Source organism: Phyllobates terribilis, unplaced genomic scaffold (assembly GCF_046119375.1).
Source record: "Phyllobates terribilis strain yellow unplaced genomic scaffold, ASM4611937v1 Scaffold_3__8_contigs__length_932513732, whole genome shotgun sequence".
In the NCBI taxonomy this organism is placed as follows: domain Eukaryota; kingdom Metazoa; phylum Chordata; class Amphibia; order Anura; family Dendrobatidae; genus Phyllobates; species Phyllobates terribilis.
The window spans coordinates 322,443,577-322,464,627 of NW_027362763.1; the positions used below are offsets into that span (position 1 = coordinate 322,443,577).

Genomic DNA, 21,051 nt, shown 5'->3' on the forward strand with positions numbered 1-21,051 from the left:
CCTGCCATTGGTTTTAACAGTGTTCGAAGGTGTTCGACGAACAGTTCGACGAACAGTTCGGCGAACACACGGGTGTTCGACGAACCGAACCGAACTCGAACACTACGGGGGTGGCTCAACACTAATCATGTTGGACGGGCTGCGATTGCTTATGGAACAAGCTGCATTACTGGACTTCCTGGGAGAAATGACAGCTGGAGTCGATACAGTTTCCCTCTATGCCAGTCCTTTCACCAACGAAAAGAATATGGCTGAGGTGAAATACAAGTGTCACCGAGAAGCAGTGTCAGACCGAAGAACATTGGGCTCACCAGAAGATTTTTTTATCCTCTTAATATATTGCAAACATCATCATATTATATGGTATTCTGCACTTTCTGTTGCTCAGTTGCCTTTCTGCCCAGTTAATTTTTCTCTTTTCCAATAGATCTATGACGTCACATGATTAAAAACTAGCTGAATTCTTCTGAGCTTCATGTAGAAACAGGAAGTCAATTTTTCCTATATCAGTCATGGGTCACTGAAAAAGTCGCTTGCCAGGGGGACGAGGGAACAGATGGCTCAGGAGTTGAAGAGTAGAATGATTCATGCAGAGAAAAGAGACTTCCTGTTTCTACATAGAGCAAAGAAAAGAGAATAATTAACTGGATAGAAAGAAAAAATGATGAGCAATTGTAAGTACAGTGTTATACAATATGATGACTTCAATATATTAAAAGGATAAAAACTTTGATTAGAGTGCATCTTTAAAGTCATTTACTTCCTACTTTTATCCACTTTGCACTGTATTGAGAATTATGTACTTAGGGATATTTTTCAAATGGTTTAAATTTTTTTTGGAACTGCTGCTAGGATTATTTCTAGAAAACAAATCATGACCATTCCTATTTAAACTAGAATTTGATTTTGTTCACTCTTTCACTGATTTTTTTCACTCTTTCTTACAGGAAATATTTGGATACAGAACAGTTCGATGGCAGAAAGCCCTTTGTATTGCAGGTTATATATTTTCCTTTGGATTGCTCTGGCTTATATTTTACTGGAAACCTGAATGGGAAGTCTGGGCTTGCTGCACCCCATATACACTCCAAGAAGCAAATATTGTACTGCTCAGAGAAACGGTAAAAAACACATATGTACTTATATATGTAATTGTGCATAAATTGTCTGTAAGTGGCTGATCAATTAGAGGACAAAAAAGACAGTTATAGGTATTGCAGTAATGGTATTTCTGCAATTACTTTTAAATTCTCTGTAAACAAAGGAGGACTCATGGTTCTTAATCTTTTTTGCCTGTTTACTGGCATCTCAATTCTAACAACGGACTTTCCTCAGAAAATTTTTGACATAGTACTCTATGTATAATTTTTTAAGTTTTGAGGCTGACAATTTAACATCTATATGTACTGGGTATCCCTCCATTTTCATGTTAATGAAAGTATGAATTGAATTTAAATATTTTAGCTTTATATTTTTGGGAATCTGTTTTTTATATTTACTTTAACCCTTTCGCAACCTTGGGATTTTTCGTTTTTGCATTTTCGTTTTTTGCTCCCCTTGTTCCCAGAGCCATAGCGTTTTTATTTTTTAGTCAATATGGCCATGTGAGAGCTTATTTTTTGCAGGGCGAGTTGTACTTTTCAACACCATTACTAGTTTTACCATATCATGTACGGGAAAACGGGAAAAAAATTCCAAGTGTGGTGAAATTGCAAAAAAAGTGCAATACCATAGTTGTTTTTTATTTATTTTTTTTACCACGTTCGCTGAATGCTAAAACTGACCTGCCATTCTTATTCTCCAGGTCATTACGAGTTCGTAGACAGCAAACATGTATAGGTTATTTTTTATTTAAGTGGTGAAAAAAAATTCTAAAATTTGGTAAAAAAAAAAGCGCCATTTTCTAAGACACGTAGCGTCTCCATTTTTCAGGATCTGGGGCTGGGTGAGGGCTTATTTTTTGCGCATCGAGCTGAAGTTTTTATTGATAACATTTTGGGGTAGATCCAATGTTTTGATCGCCCGTTATTGCATTTTATTGCAATTTTGTGGCGACAAAAAAACGTAATTCTGGCGTTAAGAATTTTTTTCTCGTTACGCCGTTTACCAATCGGATTAATTATTTTTTTATATTGATAGATCTGGTGATTCTGAATGCGGCAATACCAAATATGTCTATGTAGGGTTTTTTTTATTATTATTTTATTTTGAATGGGGCGAAAGGGGGGTGATTTAAACTTTTATATTTTTTTATTTCTTTTTATATTTTTAAAAACATTTTTTTTTCACTTTTTGCATGCTTCTATAGTCTCCATAGGAGACTAGAAGCAGCAACTGTCCGATCGCCTCTGCTACATACAGGGGACCAGCAGATCCCCTGTTTGCAGCAGAAATGGTCCTGTGCTATGAGCGCCGACAACTAGGTGGCGCTCATAGCGACCAGCTCATGACAACCGCAGGCGTCTGCTGCAGACCCTGGGTTGTCATGCCCACTCATCGGTGACCCACGATCACGTGACAGGGCTTAGGACGCGCTTCCCTGAAGCGCGCGTTAAATGCTGCTGTCGGAGATTGACAGCGGCATTTAACAAGTTAACAGCCGCGGGTGGATCGCGATTCCACCCGCGGCTGTTGCAGGCACATGTCAGCTGTAATAATCAGCTGACATGTGCTCGGTTCAGTGCGGGCTCGCCGACGGAGCCCTCACTGAACCGGGGGATTACAGCCTGTGCGTACTAATACGTCACAGGCTGTAAAAAGAACAACTTGAAGTTACTCAAGATAAAGCAACCATCCTACTTCAAATTTTGGAAAAAAAGAGGTTACCATTCATTAATTTTTTACTTTGTAGCCAGAATGTACGTATGTACGTCTCTGAGTCTTATATTATCAAATGAATGGTCAGATTTTGAGCAGAATGTGCTCCAAAATCCATGTCAAAAACTCTGTCTGAACATATCCTGTATGTCAATTCTTGAGGTGTAATAGCCCCATATAAAAAAAAAAACATAAAATCACACCAAAAATGCTCCACACAACTTTTTTTTTTTTTAAAAAGATTTTTTACATGGAAGTGGAGTATAAACCCTAACGTGCATCAGCTTCTTTACCCCTCCTCCCGAAAAAGCTGATGCGAAACATGCATTTCAGTCTGTACTCTATTTTTCCCAGGTTGATTCAATCTTTCATTGGTATACATTTTATTCTTTGCTATTTTGAATTTTTCTGCATTTGCACTTTCATTGTTTGACTTTTTACTTATTGCCTTGAGATATCTATTTATATACTTACTCTGTGCAGTTCCCTGTTAGATTTTTTTCCACATTATTGTTGTCACGTTTTGGCAAGACTATGCACAGTTTGGGTTATATGGACCTATATCAAATCATGTAATTTTACTTGTATGTCTCTTCATTTTGTAATTCTGATTTTTTTACATTATCTTTATGCAGTTGGCCCTTGGGGTAGTGGAGTTCTTTGTTCCATATTTCTATTTTTTATGCAGTTTTTTAAATTATTTTTGTGATTGTACTAATAAAGATTATAATAATGATTTGGGTGTTCTGCTTCAATTGATCATTGAATTTATACTAATCTGACAAGGGTACAACCATGCTTGAGGAGTTCCCCCTGACGGTTCAGTGCAGGAGACACATGATGAAGAAACGCTCATGCAGGGCAAACAGCACAATCCTCTAGAGGGGATATCTGCACTGAATACCTTGTAGGGGAGCGAACACTCTTCTTTAGTGTCTCCCCCTCCACTGCCAGAGTTCGTATTTTCAGTATATAGTAACTGAGTATATAAAACCCAGACAAGTAGACTAATTAAGAAGTAGTATTTTAGAGAGTAAATTTTTTACAGGATTGAAGCTAAATTGCGTAAAAAATGAAAAATCTTAGCTACTCTTTAATGTTTATTGTAAGGTTTATTCCTTACAAAACTTCACCCTGAATTTCACTTTATGGTAATTATTATTGGTGCATCTATTTTATGTCTCCGAATGTAAAATTACACTGTCTTAAATATTAGTCATGCTATTATTTTTTTCATATCAGGATGAGTTCAAACGATACTCCAGAAAAAAGGTTCAATGGACCAATGTGTCTGAGCTGACGTCAAGTGACTTCTTACATGGGGATGACAACTGTATTATTAACAAATCAATCATGAAGCCAGAAATAAAGGTAAATGAACACAATAACTAGCGGTTTATTTTGCCCATGGTATGATGAAGCCTTTGTGGACTGTGATTTTCATTTTATTACAAGTTTAGTTCTTCCTTATTATAAAGTGACAAGCGGATTTGGAAAAAAAACAAGATATTATTCTTATGAATGGATATATCCTCTATGACAAAACAATATGTGGACAAATCATCAAAGTGTTTACACAACAAAAATGTCATAAAAGCTTTGAAAAGCAGCAAAATTCTTGACAAACTCAGAGTTGAGCAAAATTTTGTGATCTTTGTCATTTTTATGCCACTTAGGTTCAGCTCAACTTAAATGGTTAGGGAGGAGCTATAATGGGACAGGGTGCTCATTAAATTAAATTAGATTCATTAAATCTGCCAGCATTTATATGCCAGAAATGCTACTCCAGTCACTGATTGGAATAGCATTTCTGCCACAGCACACAGAGGTGCACGGCCAATTAGAAAAGGCACCAAATTCATTAACTGGCTTATACCTCTTAATGAATTTGATATATTCTGTCATGATAGGCGTAGCAAAAGCTTGCGCTATTCCAACCTTATTGAATCATCCTCTACATGTCATCAAAACATTATACCCTCATTTGCATTTGAATCACACTGAGACAAACAACCATATTAGTTGATTACTCTGTTGTGAGATATTGTCAAGGCACATGAATAGATTTGCAGTCCAGTCTTTTTGGAAGTCAAAAAAGAAATAAAAATGTGTTGCCAAATGGAGACCCTATGACCTGTAACACAATCTACTTTTATTTAAGACAATTTAATAAGTTCTTCTGCAAAGGATATGTGGCACCCCAGGGGTCTGGTTTCCACAGTAACAGCAATGTTATGTCTGAGAGCAGGTGGGAGGTCTCTTGGTCAGGGATCCTATGCATGCCACACCTCCTGCCCAGTCCTGGGAGGGGAAGAACTTCCCCTATATAAACCTGGGGCTGAGGCAGGGTTAGGAAGAAGAGTAGAGAGAAGAAGAGAAGCAGTAATAGGAAAGAAAGACCAGGAGCTCTGTGGGAATCGTGCTAAGAAGAGGTCAGGGGCTGGTAGCTGTAGAGCTCGCCCTGATCGAAGCTTTCTCACCGGACCCGGAGTCCGAGGCTGTGGGGACTAACTTTTACCCAGCAGCAGAATCCGTCAGGCAGGGGATTTCCGGTCCTCTGGCCAAGAAACCCGAAGGCACGGTCACACGCGTGGGACCAGCACCGCCGTCGTGGAGCGGAAGCAAATAGAAGGCCCCGAGTCACCGGCCATACGGGTGAGCACCACACGGTACACTCAGGGACGTGGGCTACTTTTACCCGCCTCTAGCAAGGTAGCCAGAAGAGTACAGTTAGTTGGGAAGGCCTACAGCTCCGCCTGGCCAGGGGAAATCCCATCTGCTCAAGGACTGACCAGGCCCCATTCGCTAGCCAGTACTCCGGGAGGGTCTGTCTTTGTCACCAGTAAAGACCCTGAACTACACCGTACCGTCTCCGAGTGGTTCCTGCTACCCCCATCATCCACGTCGGCTGCCCTGAGGCCATACCCCTCCCGTTGGGGGTTATACCATCTCCGCTGCACAACTGTGTCACTGGCCTCAGCGGTTTGCCCTGCAGCGGCGGCTCCATAGCTGCATTCAACGGGTGGCGTAGTCGTCCAATATCTACTGCTACGTACACCGCCACTCAGTCTGACTCCCTGGGCACGGACCAGGTCACCGCCACAAGGACTACCACCCCTAATAGATCCGGCTCCGGGTGACCCCTGCGTGCGCAACGCTACACCAGAAAGCAGGCCCAGGGGCGCGTCAACTTTTGGTGTAGTCGGCAGGATCTCGTGCCCGCAACCACCGGGTACTGCGTGCCTGAAAAAGAGACTTTTTAACTTACCTGTGGTGAAGATTCCCGCCATCCGGCGCCATCTTCGGCCTTCTTCCCGCCATCCGTGGAGTTTTCCCGCCATTGGACGCCATCTTGAGGACGCCGCGCGGGAAGAAGAGGGGCGTGGACTCCGAAAGCGCGCGAGAACTGAAGTCCCGCCTCACGTCCGGACGCTGCGTAAGGTCCTGGAAGGAGCCCAGCCGACGCCGACGTCACAGGAGCGCGACGGAAGGTCCTCAACCCTGACGATCCACTGCGGAGCAGCGGCCTACGGAAGAGGATCATCGCAAGGTAGGCCACGGTCCACTAGGGGGGAGAAGGATGTCGGATACGGAGGAGAGCTTCACCGCTCCAACCCCCGCCAGCGCCACCGCTGTTGCGGTCATGCCTTTCACCATGCCCTATATCCCGGGGGCAGCCTGGCTACCCCAGTACTCAGGGGAGTCACATACCCTGCATGACTTTAGAGAAAAGCTGGATAGCCTCTTCCAGGTGTACCCCCTCACAGAAGAGCAAAAAGTGAGCATTCTGGTGGCCCAATTAACCGGGGCAGCCCAAAGGGAGGTAAAGTCCTGGCCACCTGGGGGGAGGACTGTCGCAGGGATACTAACCCGGCTGAGGGACACCTTTGATACCCGCACCTCAGCCGAGATCAAGCTTAGATTCTACGGGTGCAAGCAGCGAGCACAAGAGAGTATAAGGGACTATGCTCTGAACCTACAAGAGGCCCTGAGAGCCATTAAGCAGACCGACCCTGACGGCGTGGGAGACGAGGACAGGCTGTTGACTGAACAATTTATAGAGGGTTTATATTGCAATGCCCACCGAACTCAGTTGCGGGCAATGGCCTTACAGGACCCTCATCTGGGATTTGCACAGTTCAAGGACAGAGCCATCCGGGTGCTTCGAGAACCAGCACCAGGTGGCGTTGTGACCCACAGACGCCCCACTACCACTTACCACCAGGAGGCGGCGCCCTTGTCGGCAGGGCCTGTGGGAACTGATGCGCAGGCTTTGAGCAATGACCCGGCTCCAGACCTGCACCATCAGGTCCAAGAGCTAGCTAAAAGCGTTGCTGCTCTAACCCGAACTGTGCAGTCTTTACAGGTTTCCACTTCGGGGAAGATCCAGCTGGCATCCGGACCGGAGGACATCCCGTGGCGTCGACCAAGGAGGACCCCACCGGCCAGAGGAAGACCCAGCGACCGATACAACGAGGACGGACAACCCATCTGCCGCCGCTGCAATCAACCCGGACATATGGCAAGGTACTGTCCTTTAAACTGGCCCAACCTAGGGTAGAGGGCCAACCCCTAGGAAAAAGATCATCAGGCCCATCGAACTGGCGTGACAAATACGTGGGAGGACGTCCAGTCTTGCCTGTGGTACTGGATGGCATTCCTATGAGTGCCCTACTGGACACCGGGTCACAGGTCACCACCATCCCGTACGTGCTCTTCAAGCAGTACTGGAATGACTCGGATATAACCCGCTACCCTGACGACGACTTGAGTATCATCGCCAGCAATGGTCAGCCCGTGCCACAGATCGGATTTAAAGAGGTGACCATTAAAATCGGTAGAGTCGAACTGGCAGCACAGGGACTGATCATTGTAGACATTGACAAACACGAGAGTCACCCAAAGATAACTCTAGGAACTAATGTGATTGAAAATTGTCTTGCAGAAGTGATTTTCATTTTACAGCAGGTTGCCAAGAACGCCAGCTCCGGCGAGCAGCGAGTGCTCTAGAAAGAGATCCGGGCACTGATGCGACAGCAACAGGTGGAACTCTCCGGTGGTGAGATTGGTAGCGTGAGAATGTGTGACCCTTTCCCTATTGCCATGCCCCCAAAAAGTGAAATGATGATTTGGTGCTGGGCAGCTATTGGTCTGAGAGGTAGAGATTACCAGGCAATGGTAGAACCAGTTTACTCAGACAGTAGGCCCACCATTTTGACAGCACGGGGGTGGTCAATGTACGCCATGGGAGGGTGCCCGTTCGCGTAGTGAATATCGGGAAGAGGGAAGTGTACCTGCCCAGGTATGCCACGCTGGCCAAATTGTATACCATCAATCGAAATTCCATACAGTCCATAGAACCCTTGCCTCCATCTTCTCCGGAGGAAGGTAACGGCTCTGAGAAAACAATGGAGGACTGGTGTCAGCAACTACATTTGGGTACTGACTCCACTCCCTCACACCAGAAACAGGGAGTCTATCGGGTGGTTCAAGAGTATGAGAGAGTGTTTAGTAAACACCCGTTAGACTTCGGGCGAGTCAAGGGGGTAGAACACCACATCCCCACGGGAGATCATCCTCCCATAAAGGAGAGATACCGACCCGTACCCCCTGCACATTACCAACACGCCAAGGGGATGCTCAGAGACATGAAGGAGGCTGGGGTAATCAGGGATAGCTGTAGCCCCTGGGCAGCTCCACTAGTCTTGGTTAAAAAAAAAGACAACACCATGAGAATGTGTGTAGATTACCGGAAAATCAACCATATCACACACAAAGATGCGTACCCTTTACCAAGGATAGAGGAGTCTTTGGCTGCTTTAAGATCTGCTAATTTCTTCTCCACTTTGGATCTTACTAGCGGGTACTGGCAGGTTCCTGTAGCAGAGGCGGACCGGGAGAAGACCGCATTCACCACCCCGATGGGACTTAGCGAGTTTACCTGCATGCCGTTCGGACTCTGCAACGCACCAGGAACCTTCCAACGGTTGATGGAATGCTGTCTGGGACACCGAAACTTCGAGACGGTCCTGCTATACCTGGACAATGTCATCGTCTATTCCAAAACCTACGAGGATCACCTGAAACACCTGGCGGAAGTGTTCGAAGCTCTGGCAAACTACGGCCTAAAGGTGAAACCCTCCAAGTGTCACCTCCTGAAACCAAAGGTGCAGTACCTGGGACACGTGGTGAGCGCTGACGGAGTGGCTCCCGACCCTGATAAGATCACCGCAATTAAGGAATGGCCAAGTCCCTCCAGTGTAAAGGAAGTGCGGCAGTTCCTAGGGTTGGTAGGCTACTACCGCAGATTCATTCCCGGTTTCACCAAAAAGGCAGCTCCTATGCAGGACCTCCTGATAGGCCAGTCCCGGAAGGCCAAGAACCAGAAGCCGCCCTTCAGATGGGAGAAGTTAGAAGAAGAGTCCTTCCGCCAGCTGAAGATGGCCCTCACGGGGGATGAAATCCTGGCATACCCTGATTACAGCCAGCCCTTTATCCTCTACACCGACGCCAGTAACATTGGGCTAGGAGCCATACTGTCCCAGACCCAGCAGGGGAAAGAACGGGTAATTGCTTACGCCAGCCGAAAACTGAGACCCACCGAAAGAAACCCTGAGAATTACAGCTCATTCAAGCTGGAGTTCCTGGCAGTGGTGTGGGCAGTCACCGAACGCTTTAAGCACTACCTCGCCTCTTCCCGGTTCACCGTGTACACGGATAACAACCCGTTGACGCATCTGGACACGGCAAGGCTCGGTGCCCTGGAGCAGAGATGGATGGCCCGCCTGTCCAACTATGAGTTCACAATCAAATACCGGGCAGGACGCTCCAATACCAACGCGGACGCCCTGTCTAGGATGCCAAACCTACCAGACGAGGGTGAGGATTCAGAAGATTTGGAAGAGGTCGAACTCCCTGCGTTCCACCGTCATGGGACTGTCCAGTATTCCCACCGTGTAAGGGGTAAGCAAGCCGCTACGTTCAACCCCTTACCTCACTACAACTGGGCGGAAACGCAAGACAGTGACCCTGCCGTCCGGCTGGTGAAGGAGATGCTGACTCAGCCAGAAGCTCGCCTTGACCCGGACGCTCCGGAGGAGACCAAGCAACTGTGGGCTGAGAAGAGTCGACTGTTCCTTTACAAGGGGAAGTTGTGCCACAGAATGGTTAACTCCCGGACGCATGAACTGGTCTGGCAAGTAGTGGTGCCAAGAAGGGACGCAGCTATGGTGATGGAGGCATACCACGACGGGGCTGGGCACTTCGGATGGAAGAAGCTGGAGTTCCTGCTGCGCGGGCGGTTCCATTGGGTAGGCATGAGAGGAACCATCGAGAGGTGGTGCAGAGACTGTGGCCCATGCAACCTAAGAAGGAAGGACCGTGCCAGCCAGAAGACCCCCCTTCAGTCCATCGTCACCCGGCAGCCGTTGGAACTGGTGGCCTTGGATCATGTAAAACTGACCCCAAGCAGAAGTGGCTACGTCTACGCATTAACCATCGTGGATCACTACTCCCGGTTCTTGGTTGTCGTCCCCGTCAAGGACTTAACGGCTCAAACAGCAGCTAGAGCCTTCCAACAGCACTTCTGCCGTCCACACGGCTACCCAGAGCAGGTGCTGACGGACCAGGCACCTGCCTTTGAAGCGGAGGTCTTCCAAGAATTCTGTACTCTGTATGGCTGCCGGAAGATCAGGACGACACCCTATCATCCACAAACTAATGGACTTTGTGAGAAAATGAACCAGGTGGTGATAGATCTTCTAAAAACATTGCCCCTGGAAGAACGCAGTCTGTGGCCTGAGAAGCTGCCCGACCTGGTGGACCTCTACAACTACATCCCTGTAGGTTCCACCAACTGTACCCCGGCTTACCTAATGAGGGCAAGGCCTGGTAAGCTACCTGTTGACCTGGAGATGGGAGTCCTGACACCCGAGGACACTTCACCGGAAGCAGACTGGGACACAGAGAGGCAGCAGCAGTACCGGAAAGTACAGGAGAGCGTGGAGCGAAGTCTCTGTCTGGCTAGGGAAAGACAAGAGAAAACTTACAACCAGTATGCCCCCGCTGTTCCCCTGGTACCCGGAGAGCAGGTCTTGAAGAGGAAGAGACGGCTCCACAAGTTGGACGACCAGTGGGAGAAGGACCCGTACACCGTACTGCCCTCAAGCCACGACAACCCAAAGGTTTGTACCATCAGTAAAGACGGAGGGGAAACCACAGCCATTGTATCCCGGGATCACCTGAAGAAGTGTCCCGAACAGCTACGGAACCCAGAAGGGGAACAAGAAGACCCTCGACCCGTAGAGGAAAGGGAAGATATGGTTAGTACTGTGCTCGGAGACTTCCCTCGGTCCTGGACTCAAGTCAATGGTGCAGTTGTGGTACCCGTCCTCACGTTCCTCCAACCAGCATCCCAAGTGCCTACGGAGCAACAGGTAGAGCTGGGAGAGCAGCCGGTCCAGGAGGCAAGAGACTCCACACAAGCAGAACAGGAGGATCAACCCTCTGCTTATAGTGAGCCTGCCGTACCCCTAGTGAGCCAAAGAGCCCGTAGACAGCTGCCCAGTTTACCCTTGACAGCTCCTACACCCTGTAGTTCAGGGCCAGACAGTCAGCTCCGTAGGTCCACTAGGGCCACTAGAGGCCAGTTACCCGCACGTTGGAGGATTTGAAGTGTTTAAATTGTTTTATTTGTGGTCACCTGTCTGTTACTTGTAAATAATTATGTGTTTCTAGTTATTTTTAGGAGTCCTTGGTGGATTTACCGGGAATCCTTGTACAATTGGTTGGAGCGTAACCTAGGAATGGACTAAAGACTGTTAAGGACTCGGGGCAGGACAGACCCCTACCTGGTTACGTCTCCCTGTTTGGTGAAATGGACACCTTGCTTTTCTTCAAAACTGCACCCGGTTGCGGACACGCCGTAACCATCTTTATGTGTTTTTCTTATTGTATTATTATTGTTTATACCTTGTTATGTTTTTCTAAAAATATGTTTAGTCCCGGAGTACTAAATTTCACTAGGGGGGAATGAGGCACCCCAGGGGTCTGGTTTCCACAGTAACAGCAATGTTATGTCTGAGAGCAGGTGGGAGGTCTCTTGGTCAGGGATCCTATGCATGCCACACCTCCTGCCCAGTCCTGGGAGGGGAAGAACTTCCCCTATATAAACCTGGGGCTGAGGCAGGGTTAGGAAGAAGAGTAGAGAGAAGAAGAGAAGCAGTAATAGGAAAGAAAGACCAGGAGCTCTGTGGGAATCGTGCTAAGAAGAGGTCAGGGGCTGGTAGCTGTAGAGCTCGCCCTGATCGAAGCTTTCTCACCGGACCCGGAGTCCGAGGCTGTGGGGACTAACTTTTACCCAGCAGCAGAATCGTCAGGCAGGGGATTTCCGGTCCTCTGGCCAAGAAACCCGAAGGCACGGTCACACGCGTGGGACCAGCACCGCCGTCGTGGAGCGGAAGCAAATAGAAGGCCCCGAGTCACCGGCCATACGGGTGAGCACCACACGGTACACTCAGGGACGTGGGCTACTTTTACCCGCCTCTAGCAAGGTAGCCAGAAGAGTACAGTTAGTTGGGAAGGCCTACAGCTCCGCCTGGCCAGGGGAAATCCCATCTGCTCAAGGACTGACCAGGCCCCATTAGCTAGCCAGTACTCCGGGAGGGTCTGTCTTTGTCACCAGTAAAGACCCTGAACTACACCGTACCGTCTCCGAGTGGTTCCTACTACCCCCATCATCCACGTCGGCTGCCCTGAGGCCATACCCCTCCCGTTGGGGGTTATACCATCTCCGCTGCACAACTGTGTCACCGGCCTCAGCGGTCTGCCCTGCAGCGGCGGCTCCATAGCTGCATTCAACGGGTGGCGTAGTCGTCCAATATCTACTGCTACGTACACCGCCACTCAGTCTGACTCCCTGGGCACGGACCGGGTCACCGCCACAAGGACTACCACCCCTAATAGATCCGGCTCCGGGTAACCCCTGCGTGCGCAACGCTACACCAGAAAGCAGGCCCAGGGGCGCGTCAGATACATCCTCAGCTTTTCCAAACGCATGGTCACTGAGGCTGTGTACTCTGCATATGGACTTTTTATATGTCTTGAATATAAACTGATTGTTTTCTGAGATCTCCATTTGGAGCTTGATTTTTCTTTATTTATTGATTTTACATCTCAGTCATCACAGCTATTTATTTCCTCTCAGTAATGGTGGCACTGAAAAAAGCAAACATATTTACAGGAATTTTACAGGTTTAATGAAATTGAGTAAATTACTTCTTTACCCTGAGTCACCGGGTAGGTTTCCATTGCTACAGCAGTAGCTATTAAAGGTGTGTACTAATCCCATCAAAGTTTATCTATATTGGCACTTGCCACATGAGACATTTACTACTGTAAGCGCATTTGCCAACTTGGCAGATAGGAGTTTGAATTAGCTTGAATGTAAATGCTTCATTAATTTAGAAAGTATGGGTATGTCTCAAACTTGGCAGACAATAGTCTTAGTGTTCGGGGATAATACCTCATTTGTTAGATTCTCAGAAGAGACCATAAACCAAACAATATGCAGGCACCTTTTCTCACCAAGTCTCTAAGATGGTTATGAGTTATTCACATGTTATTCACAGTTTATCCTGAGATGACCTTGGTCACCAATAGACACCCTGAATAACTGGGGGACATTGCAGTAGTGTTGTAGTTTAAGTGAGAATGCACAAAGAGTTTTTTGAAGACTTTTTTTGGTCATCTCAAAAAAACACTGGAAAAAATGCTCAAGAAATACTTTAAATAATATTCCCATTCATTTTTAAGCCATGTGCACACATTGAGAGTTTTTTACCTCAGAATTTGGAAGCCAAAACCAGGAGTGGAACAGTCAGAGGAAAAATATAATAGAAACACGTCACCACTTCTGTATTTATCACCCCCTCCTGGTTTTAGTATCTGAATACTGAGGTAAAAAACCCACCAAACACTCAACGTGTGCACGTGGTCTTCTTGTAAAACCAATTTGCTGTTCACATGTTCCATGTTTTGAGCTTTTTTTCATTTGAGACTTTGAAAAAGGCGGGAAAAAGGAAAGTGCGTGTTACTTTTTTGAATTAGCTTCTGATGGAATCTGCTTCAAACTAGGCTGAAAAATCGCTTCAGAACGAAAAACTCTTCTAAGGGTATGTGCACGCAAAATCTTTTAGATGTGTGTGAACCCGCTTAGTTTTTCAGGAGGAATATTCTCTGGCCTCTTTGTCCTGAAGCGTAATTTTTTTTGCATTTTTTTTGTTGCTTCCTGAGTGCTTTTTGCAACGTCTTTTTTTTTTTACTTGTATTACATAAACTAATGAGCGGCTTCTAGGTTAAAGCCACCTGAAGAATGGTCGAGTCACTTCTTTTAACCGCTTTGAATCTTTGGAAACCTTAAGCAATTAAAAGAAGCTAAATAAACTGATCATATGCACAGCTAGACATTTTTTAAATATAAATGGATATGTTCATTCTTTTTAGCATTTATTTAGCACCTTCTCAACTGGTTTCTGGAGCGGACCCGCCTGAAAAAGATGTGTGCACAACACCCTAAAACACTTCAATATGCAAATTGCCTCTTCAGAGAAAAAGAGGACTTGTACTCTATAGCGCCACCTATTGGAAGCAGCAATCCTACAAGTCACAATCAACCCTTTAACGAGTTGTGCAATATGACGTAGGATAAAAGCCAAATCAGAATCTCAAGTTGCAGACACGGTGTTTTGGGCTGTTGGCCCTCGTCAGTGCAAAGTATGAGAATTGATTTGGCTCTTCTTTTTCTCTGAAGTGGCAATTTGCATATTAAATTTCCCAGAGGAGCATTGCATGGCGAATAAGCCTCCTTATCTTGACGTGCCAGAGTTGGTGTGTCACTCTCCATAAGGAGAAACGTTACCCCTTAGATCTAAAACACTTCAAAAATTCTTCAAACCTGCTTCAGGAAATAAAAAAAATCCTTCAAAAACACCAGAAGGAAGGAACACTTACTGAAGCTGTTACCAAAAAGAAAAAAAACTCTCCGCTTACACCCTTAATCGACTATCATGCCACTTTTTTTCTGAGTTACTGCAGATTAAAGCTGACACCACACAATAACCACTAATTAATTACCTTAAATAAATATATAAACAAGGTAAAATTAAAGTACCAATTAAACAATACAAAGAACAGCCTTTGAAATTAAAATTACATTTCAAAATAAAACTAATTAGGATTACTTAATCCTTCATCAGCAAACATGATCAGATTACAGAAAACATAAAAGACCGGAATAGTCACTGGAGCTGCAAAATATCCGCCAATTTACCCAGCAATAAACCCAACTGGGAGGCACTGAAAAACACCTGCAAATGCCATTTGTAGAAACAGACACCTGTTCCTAAAGGAAAATGCAAGTTCTTCTATTGTTGTGTACTCTCCAGTTTTATTTAATTTAGTACATATGAAACCATATCATTATTGTGGCCTGGTTGTATTACTTTACATTTCTCAACATTAAATTCCATCTACCATGTTCTTGGCTATGCTGCCAGCTTATCTACGTCTTTCTGTAATAATTGAATATCAAGCTATATTGTAAATAACCTACAAAGTTTAATATAATTAGTAAAATCTTACGTATCCACAAGATTAATCCAAAAGGATTTAAAGGTAATCTGTCACCAGGTTTTTGCCACCTAATCTGAAAGCAGCATTGTGAGGAGAGAGATTCCTGATTCCACCAATGTGGCACTTACTGGGCTGCTTGTTGTTGTTTTGATAAAATTGCTCATTTATTAGCAGGAGTTTATTAAGGACTAGTTAATCTGCTGCCATATATTACGCCATATTCATGAGCTCTGTATAACACTGCCCCCAACCAGTGATCGGAAGCTTTCTGCCTATGCAGTGTACACAGAAAGCTGCCAATCAGTGATGTGATTAGGATTATACAGAGCTCAGCATTCAGAGAGCTGGTTGATCTGGAGCATATAAAACAGGAGGTTCATCAAAACTGCAGTCAGCAGCCTAGTAAGAGATATAGTTCATGGAATAAGAGTTTATGCCCTTACATCATGCGGTCATCAGATGGGGCAGAAAAAACCTAGTGACAGATTCCCTATAATAAGAATTTGGCCCAGCAGAGATCGTAGTAGCACCCCACTGATTACTTTGGCCCATTTTGTGTAAATGTAAACATTTGTCAAATAAATGTCAAATTTTAAATCAATGTTAGGTTTTCTGACTATACGGCGTTTATATCAGTCATGGAGAAGCATTACATACCACTCTCTAACAGATGTGCATCATGGAATCAGACCATCATTCACACTGATAGATGAGTATTACAGCTGGGTGGCCCAGGATGGGAGAGGCCAGAGAACTGCAGTGTTAGCCATGTTCACACATTGATTTGTAAGCTCTAATTGGTCTTTGAGTGCTTGCAAAGCAATCAGAGTGCCGTATGGGGTGATAGGAGTCTGGATAACCAAAGTAGTGACCCTAATTCTGCTCCTATATTTTTATATATTTTGGAGCAAATGTTTTATTTTATATTTGTATAAAAATTTAATTAAAATGTGTATTAAAATTGTGAAAGAGAGCTCAAATGATGTCAGGTGTGATGTTGAATACATGAATTCCACTATTACTGTAGATGTTAAAAATGTAAGGTAATTAGTTCACGTTTTTTGGTCATAGAGTGCAAAAATCATCCAAGCACGTAAAGGTATATGGTCCCTATTGACAATGTTCTAACGCTCCATGCGCCAAGCCAGGCCTCATCTGCACTGGTATAATGAAAGAAAACAAGGCAAAGATCGCAATTAAAACCTTTTCTGGGAAGGATGTGTAGATAAGGATGCTGAGCCCTGGAGGAAGCCACACACCCCAATGAAAACTACAAAAAAAAAAGCAAATAGGGTCCACACACCATTAGCATTAAATTAATGTAAAGAGACACAAATACACTAAGTAGCCAATATACAAACATATACATACACGGTGGGTCAGCACACTGTGATTAATGAATACATGAACTCCAATATTGCTGTAAATGTTAAAACCATAATGCACTTAGCGTTTTTTGATCAAAATAGCTCCAAAGCCATGCAGTTGTATTGTGGGCTAGTAGTAGATAAGGATTGTATGACCAATGTCACCAGCTACTCCCCTTAGTGTTTAAAAGTTGAAAATATCAAAACACTTTTAGAGAATTTTTCATATTTTACTCAATTAAAAAATATATATTTTTTTCAATTCGAATAATAACACTTTCCATTTTTACAATTGTTGACCCTTTTTTTGATGACACATTCCCATTAAAGAGCAAATGCGATGTCTAGTCAAAAGATCTGAAGGAAGATCTTCTTATTCTGTGGTGAGGGAATTGTTTTGCATGATGCAGGAGAACCAATCTATTGCAGTAAGTAGGCTTTGCGGTTGGAAATTAAGCTGTGTACATCCTGGAATGAATAGACTAGGAACTACATCTCACCATCAGCAGATGAAACGGCATCATCTGCCCTTGTGGTAAAAGCAAACTCACCAGCAAAATAAGCTAAGATCCTCCTACTTCTCTTTGGGATTATTTCCTTGGTAGACTGTCCACATGTACAAGTAGTACCACTGTTAGATAGGGGAAAGGGGAAGTAGGAGAAGTGTGGATATGTAGAATTTTTTTTAAATTCATAACCTTTATTAATTTATTAAATCTTAAAAAAATTCATAACCTTTATTAATTTATTAAATCTTAAAATGCTAAATATCTAATGCATCTATAGATGCATATAAGGTAACCATCTATTAGAGTATAGAGATGGTACCCACTAATAAGTCTGGCCAGATGAAGTGTAGGGCAAATTAGGGACACCTCTGTCCAATCCCTCTAATATAGGACCAAGGTTATATGTAAATAATATCCCCATATATTGGAATAGCCTCAGTACTAATATCAGGTGGAGCAGTTATACAAATCCAAGAAATAGGAAAATTAATTGTTATTATAGCAAATCATTTCACTATCATGTGTGAATCTGCCTTGGAACACAACTGTGCACCCCCTGATTATCCCATAATAATGGGATGACATTAGTCTAGCGGTTTGTAATGTAATAGCAGTGATAGATGTCAGCTAATATCACTAACTCTGCCCATTACCGCAATTTTCTTAAGTGTTCTGTGTGTGCATTGATGCTTGTAATGACTGAGCCGGCACCGCTTGAAATCTTTGGCGGGAGGAAAACCTCACTGCCAAGCGATCATAAATATTGTGACACTGAGGAGCGGCCCGCTGTGCCGAGCGACTCCTCACATGTCAAGTACTAAGGATCACACTACTGTTCAGCGTGCCTGGCTGAACAGCTAATCACTGGGGTGAGGGGCAATCTCGTCCCCTGTCTCACTCCCCGCACATGTGCTCAGCGTCCCGGCTTCAAACAGCTGATCGCTGCAGTGAGGAGCGATACAATGTCTCCTTGCTCTCTCACTGCACACGTGTGTCGCGTGCCGGCTACAACAGCTGATCGCTGCAGACCAGGACTATGTGTTGTCCGCTGCAGCTTGGAGTACTGATACAGTTCTCCCTGATCAGAGTACCGCAATTGTGTGCATATTCCTAGGGCTTAATCTCATTCCCCCCTACACTATCAAATAGCTCAGATATAATCCCTGAAGTGCGTTTCGCCGGTATACCGGCTTTTTTTAAGGGTGGGGTCGGCCTCCAACTCCGGATCCTTATACCCTCTAACTAGATTGACAGGAGGATCGACCAATCAGATTATGCTAATCAAAAGAGAAAGATTTCTTTTCTCTAAATTACAAGAAACTCTTATATGTATGAACCATACTACTTTATTAAAACAGACAGATTGTCCATCTGCATAGCCCACATCATGATTCATAAATATAACATGAGAAAGGAAACAAAGATGACTCAAGAAGAACATTTTCATACACCTATGCTCATATTTTACACTCTGCAGATCTTACAGGAACTAGAGGGCTACCAAATGGAGGAACATGAAATATTTGTTACCTGTGATGTAGAGAGTCTCTATACGAGCATAGATCAGGAGATGGGTTGTAAAGCGGTGGACTTTTTTCTTAAAAAGGACCAAGAATATAATCCTATACGGAAAAAATTTGTTCTTGATCTTTTGAAATTTATTTTGAAGCGTAATTTCTTTCTCTTTGATGGCCGCATCTACCTCCAAACGCGGGGTACCGCGATGGGTGCGGCCATAGCACCAACATTTGCTAATCTATACCTAGGATGGTGGGAGGAGGAGATAGTCTTTGCTGAAAATATGTCAACATACGTTGATTGCATTGTAACCTGGAAACGTTATATTGATGACGTGTTGATATTGTGGAGGGGTACAGAAGACAAACTACATGAATTTATAAATATATTGAATAACAACTCCCTCAACCTAAAACTTACACTGGCTTTCCATAGGCGTTGGAGGCCGACCCCACCCTTAGAAAAAGCGGGTATACCGGCGAAACGCGCATCAGGGATTATATCTGAGCTATTTGATAGTGTAGGGGGGAATGAGATTAAGCCCTAGGAATATGCACACAATTGCGGTACTCTGATCAGGGAGAACTGTATCAGTACTCCAAGCTGCAGCGGACAACACATAGTCCTGGTCTGCAGCGATCAGCTGCTGTAGCCGGCACGCGACACACGTGTGCAGTGAGAGAGCAAGGAGACATTGTATCGCTCCTCACTGCAGCGATCAGCTGTTTGAAGCCGGGACGCTGAGCACATGTGCGGGGAGTGAGACAGGGGACGAGATTGCCCCTCACCCCAGTGATTAGCTGTTCAGCCAGGCACGCTGAACAGTAGTGTGATCCTTAGTACTTGACATGTGAGGAGTCGCTCGGCACAGCGGGCCGCTCCTCAGTGTCACAATATTTATGATCGCTTGGCAGTGAGGTTTTCCTCCCGCCAAAGATTTCAAGCGGTGCCGGCTCAGTCATTACAAGCATCAATGCACACACAGAACACTTAAGAAAATTGCGGTAATGGGCAGAGTTAGTGATATTAGCTGACATCTATCACTGCTATTACATTACAAACCGCTAGACTAATGTCATCCCATTATTATGGGATAATCAGGGGGTGCACAGTTGTGTTCCAAGGCAGATTCACACATGATAGTGAAATGATTTGCTATAATAACAATTAATTTTCCTATTTCTTGGATTTGTATAACTGCTCCACCTGATATTAGTACTGAGGCTATTCCAATATATGGGGATATTATTTACATATAACCTCGGTCCTATATTAGAGGGATTGGACAGAGGTGTCCCTAATTTGCCCTACACTTCATCTGGCCAGACTTATTATTGGGTACCATCTCTATACTCTAATAGATGGTTACCTTATATGCATCTATAGATGCATTAGATATTTTGCATTTTAAGATTTAATAAATTAATAAAGGTTATGAATTTTAAAAAATTTCTATATATCCACACTTCTTCTACTTCCCCTTTCCCCTATCTAACATGACTATTTTGGTGGTGTACACCTGTGGATATAGTTCTGATGAGAATAGACCATCTCCTTGACAAGTAGTACCACTGCCTGGTCATTGTCATTATCCCCTTATCATTCTCAATAACTGATTTCCATATACTGCTTACTCTCCCTTCATTGGGTCAGCAAGTCTTTTGTGTGCTCAAGAAACATGCATTCAGTCATCCATTTGTGTGGAAATTAAAGTCCCACATGTACAAGCTCACCACAGTTGATGTTGGCCCACTTGAATTGTGCTACCTTTTGCAAAACTAACCCTAACTTTATGCAATAAAATCATCTCCGCTTTGTACTTTCACATGGCAAAAATAGATACTGGCTCGTTTAGGAGGGCTGCGCTGTAGGAATGAAGAGCCTAGCGATTTCAAATAGTTTTTTATTAATACCAACGCGCTTCTGCGCTGGAACTGGTAATTTTCGCAAGGCATAAAAACCAAGTGTACAGGGTACAGAAACTGGATGCTTTAAATAGGATAAAATGGCTCCAAAACCATAAGAAACACCCCTAAAGGGGAGTGGGGTGCCTGTGCAAAAATTGTTGACACAGATGGTGGAGTGATTAATAAAGTGAAGAAAAAAAGAGAGTTAAGAAAAAAGTGGAGAAGGGAAAGGAAGCAGGGAATAAAGTTAAAACATGATCAAACAGATTGATATGTAGAGAGGGGTGATAGAAAGATGTAAAT

General features: G+C 44.5%; 1 protein-coding gene across 3 annotated transcripts in view; it reads left to right on the forward strand.

Moving 5' to 3' along the window:
* Positions 1 to 21,051, forward strand: part of LOC141259321 (probable cation-transporting ATPase 13A4) — a 308,876-nt gene that overhangs the window by 102,721 nt on the left and 185,104 nt on the right. For 2 of the 3 annotated variants that reach the window (XM_073675076.1, XM_073675077.1), the window contains exons 2-3: positions 948 to 1,121; positions 4,060 to 4,188. In XM_073675076.1, coding sequence (XP_073531177.1) covers positions 948 to 1,121; positions 4,060 to 4,188 — 303 coding nt within the window. Of the gene's footprint in view, positions 1 to 947; positions 1,122 to 4,057; positions 4,189 to 21,051 lie in introns of those variants that run through there. The other variant, XM_073675078.1, reaches the window with a different exon arrangement.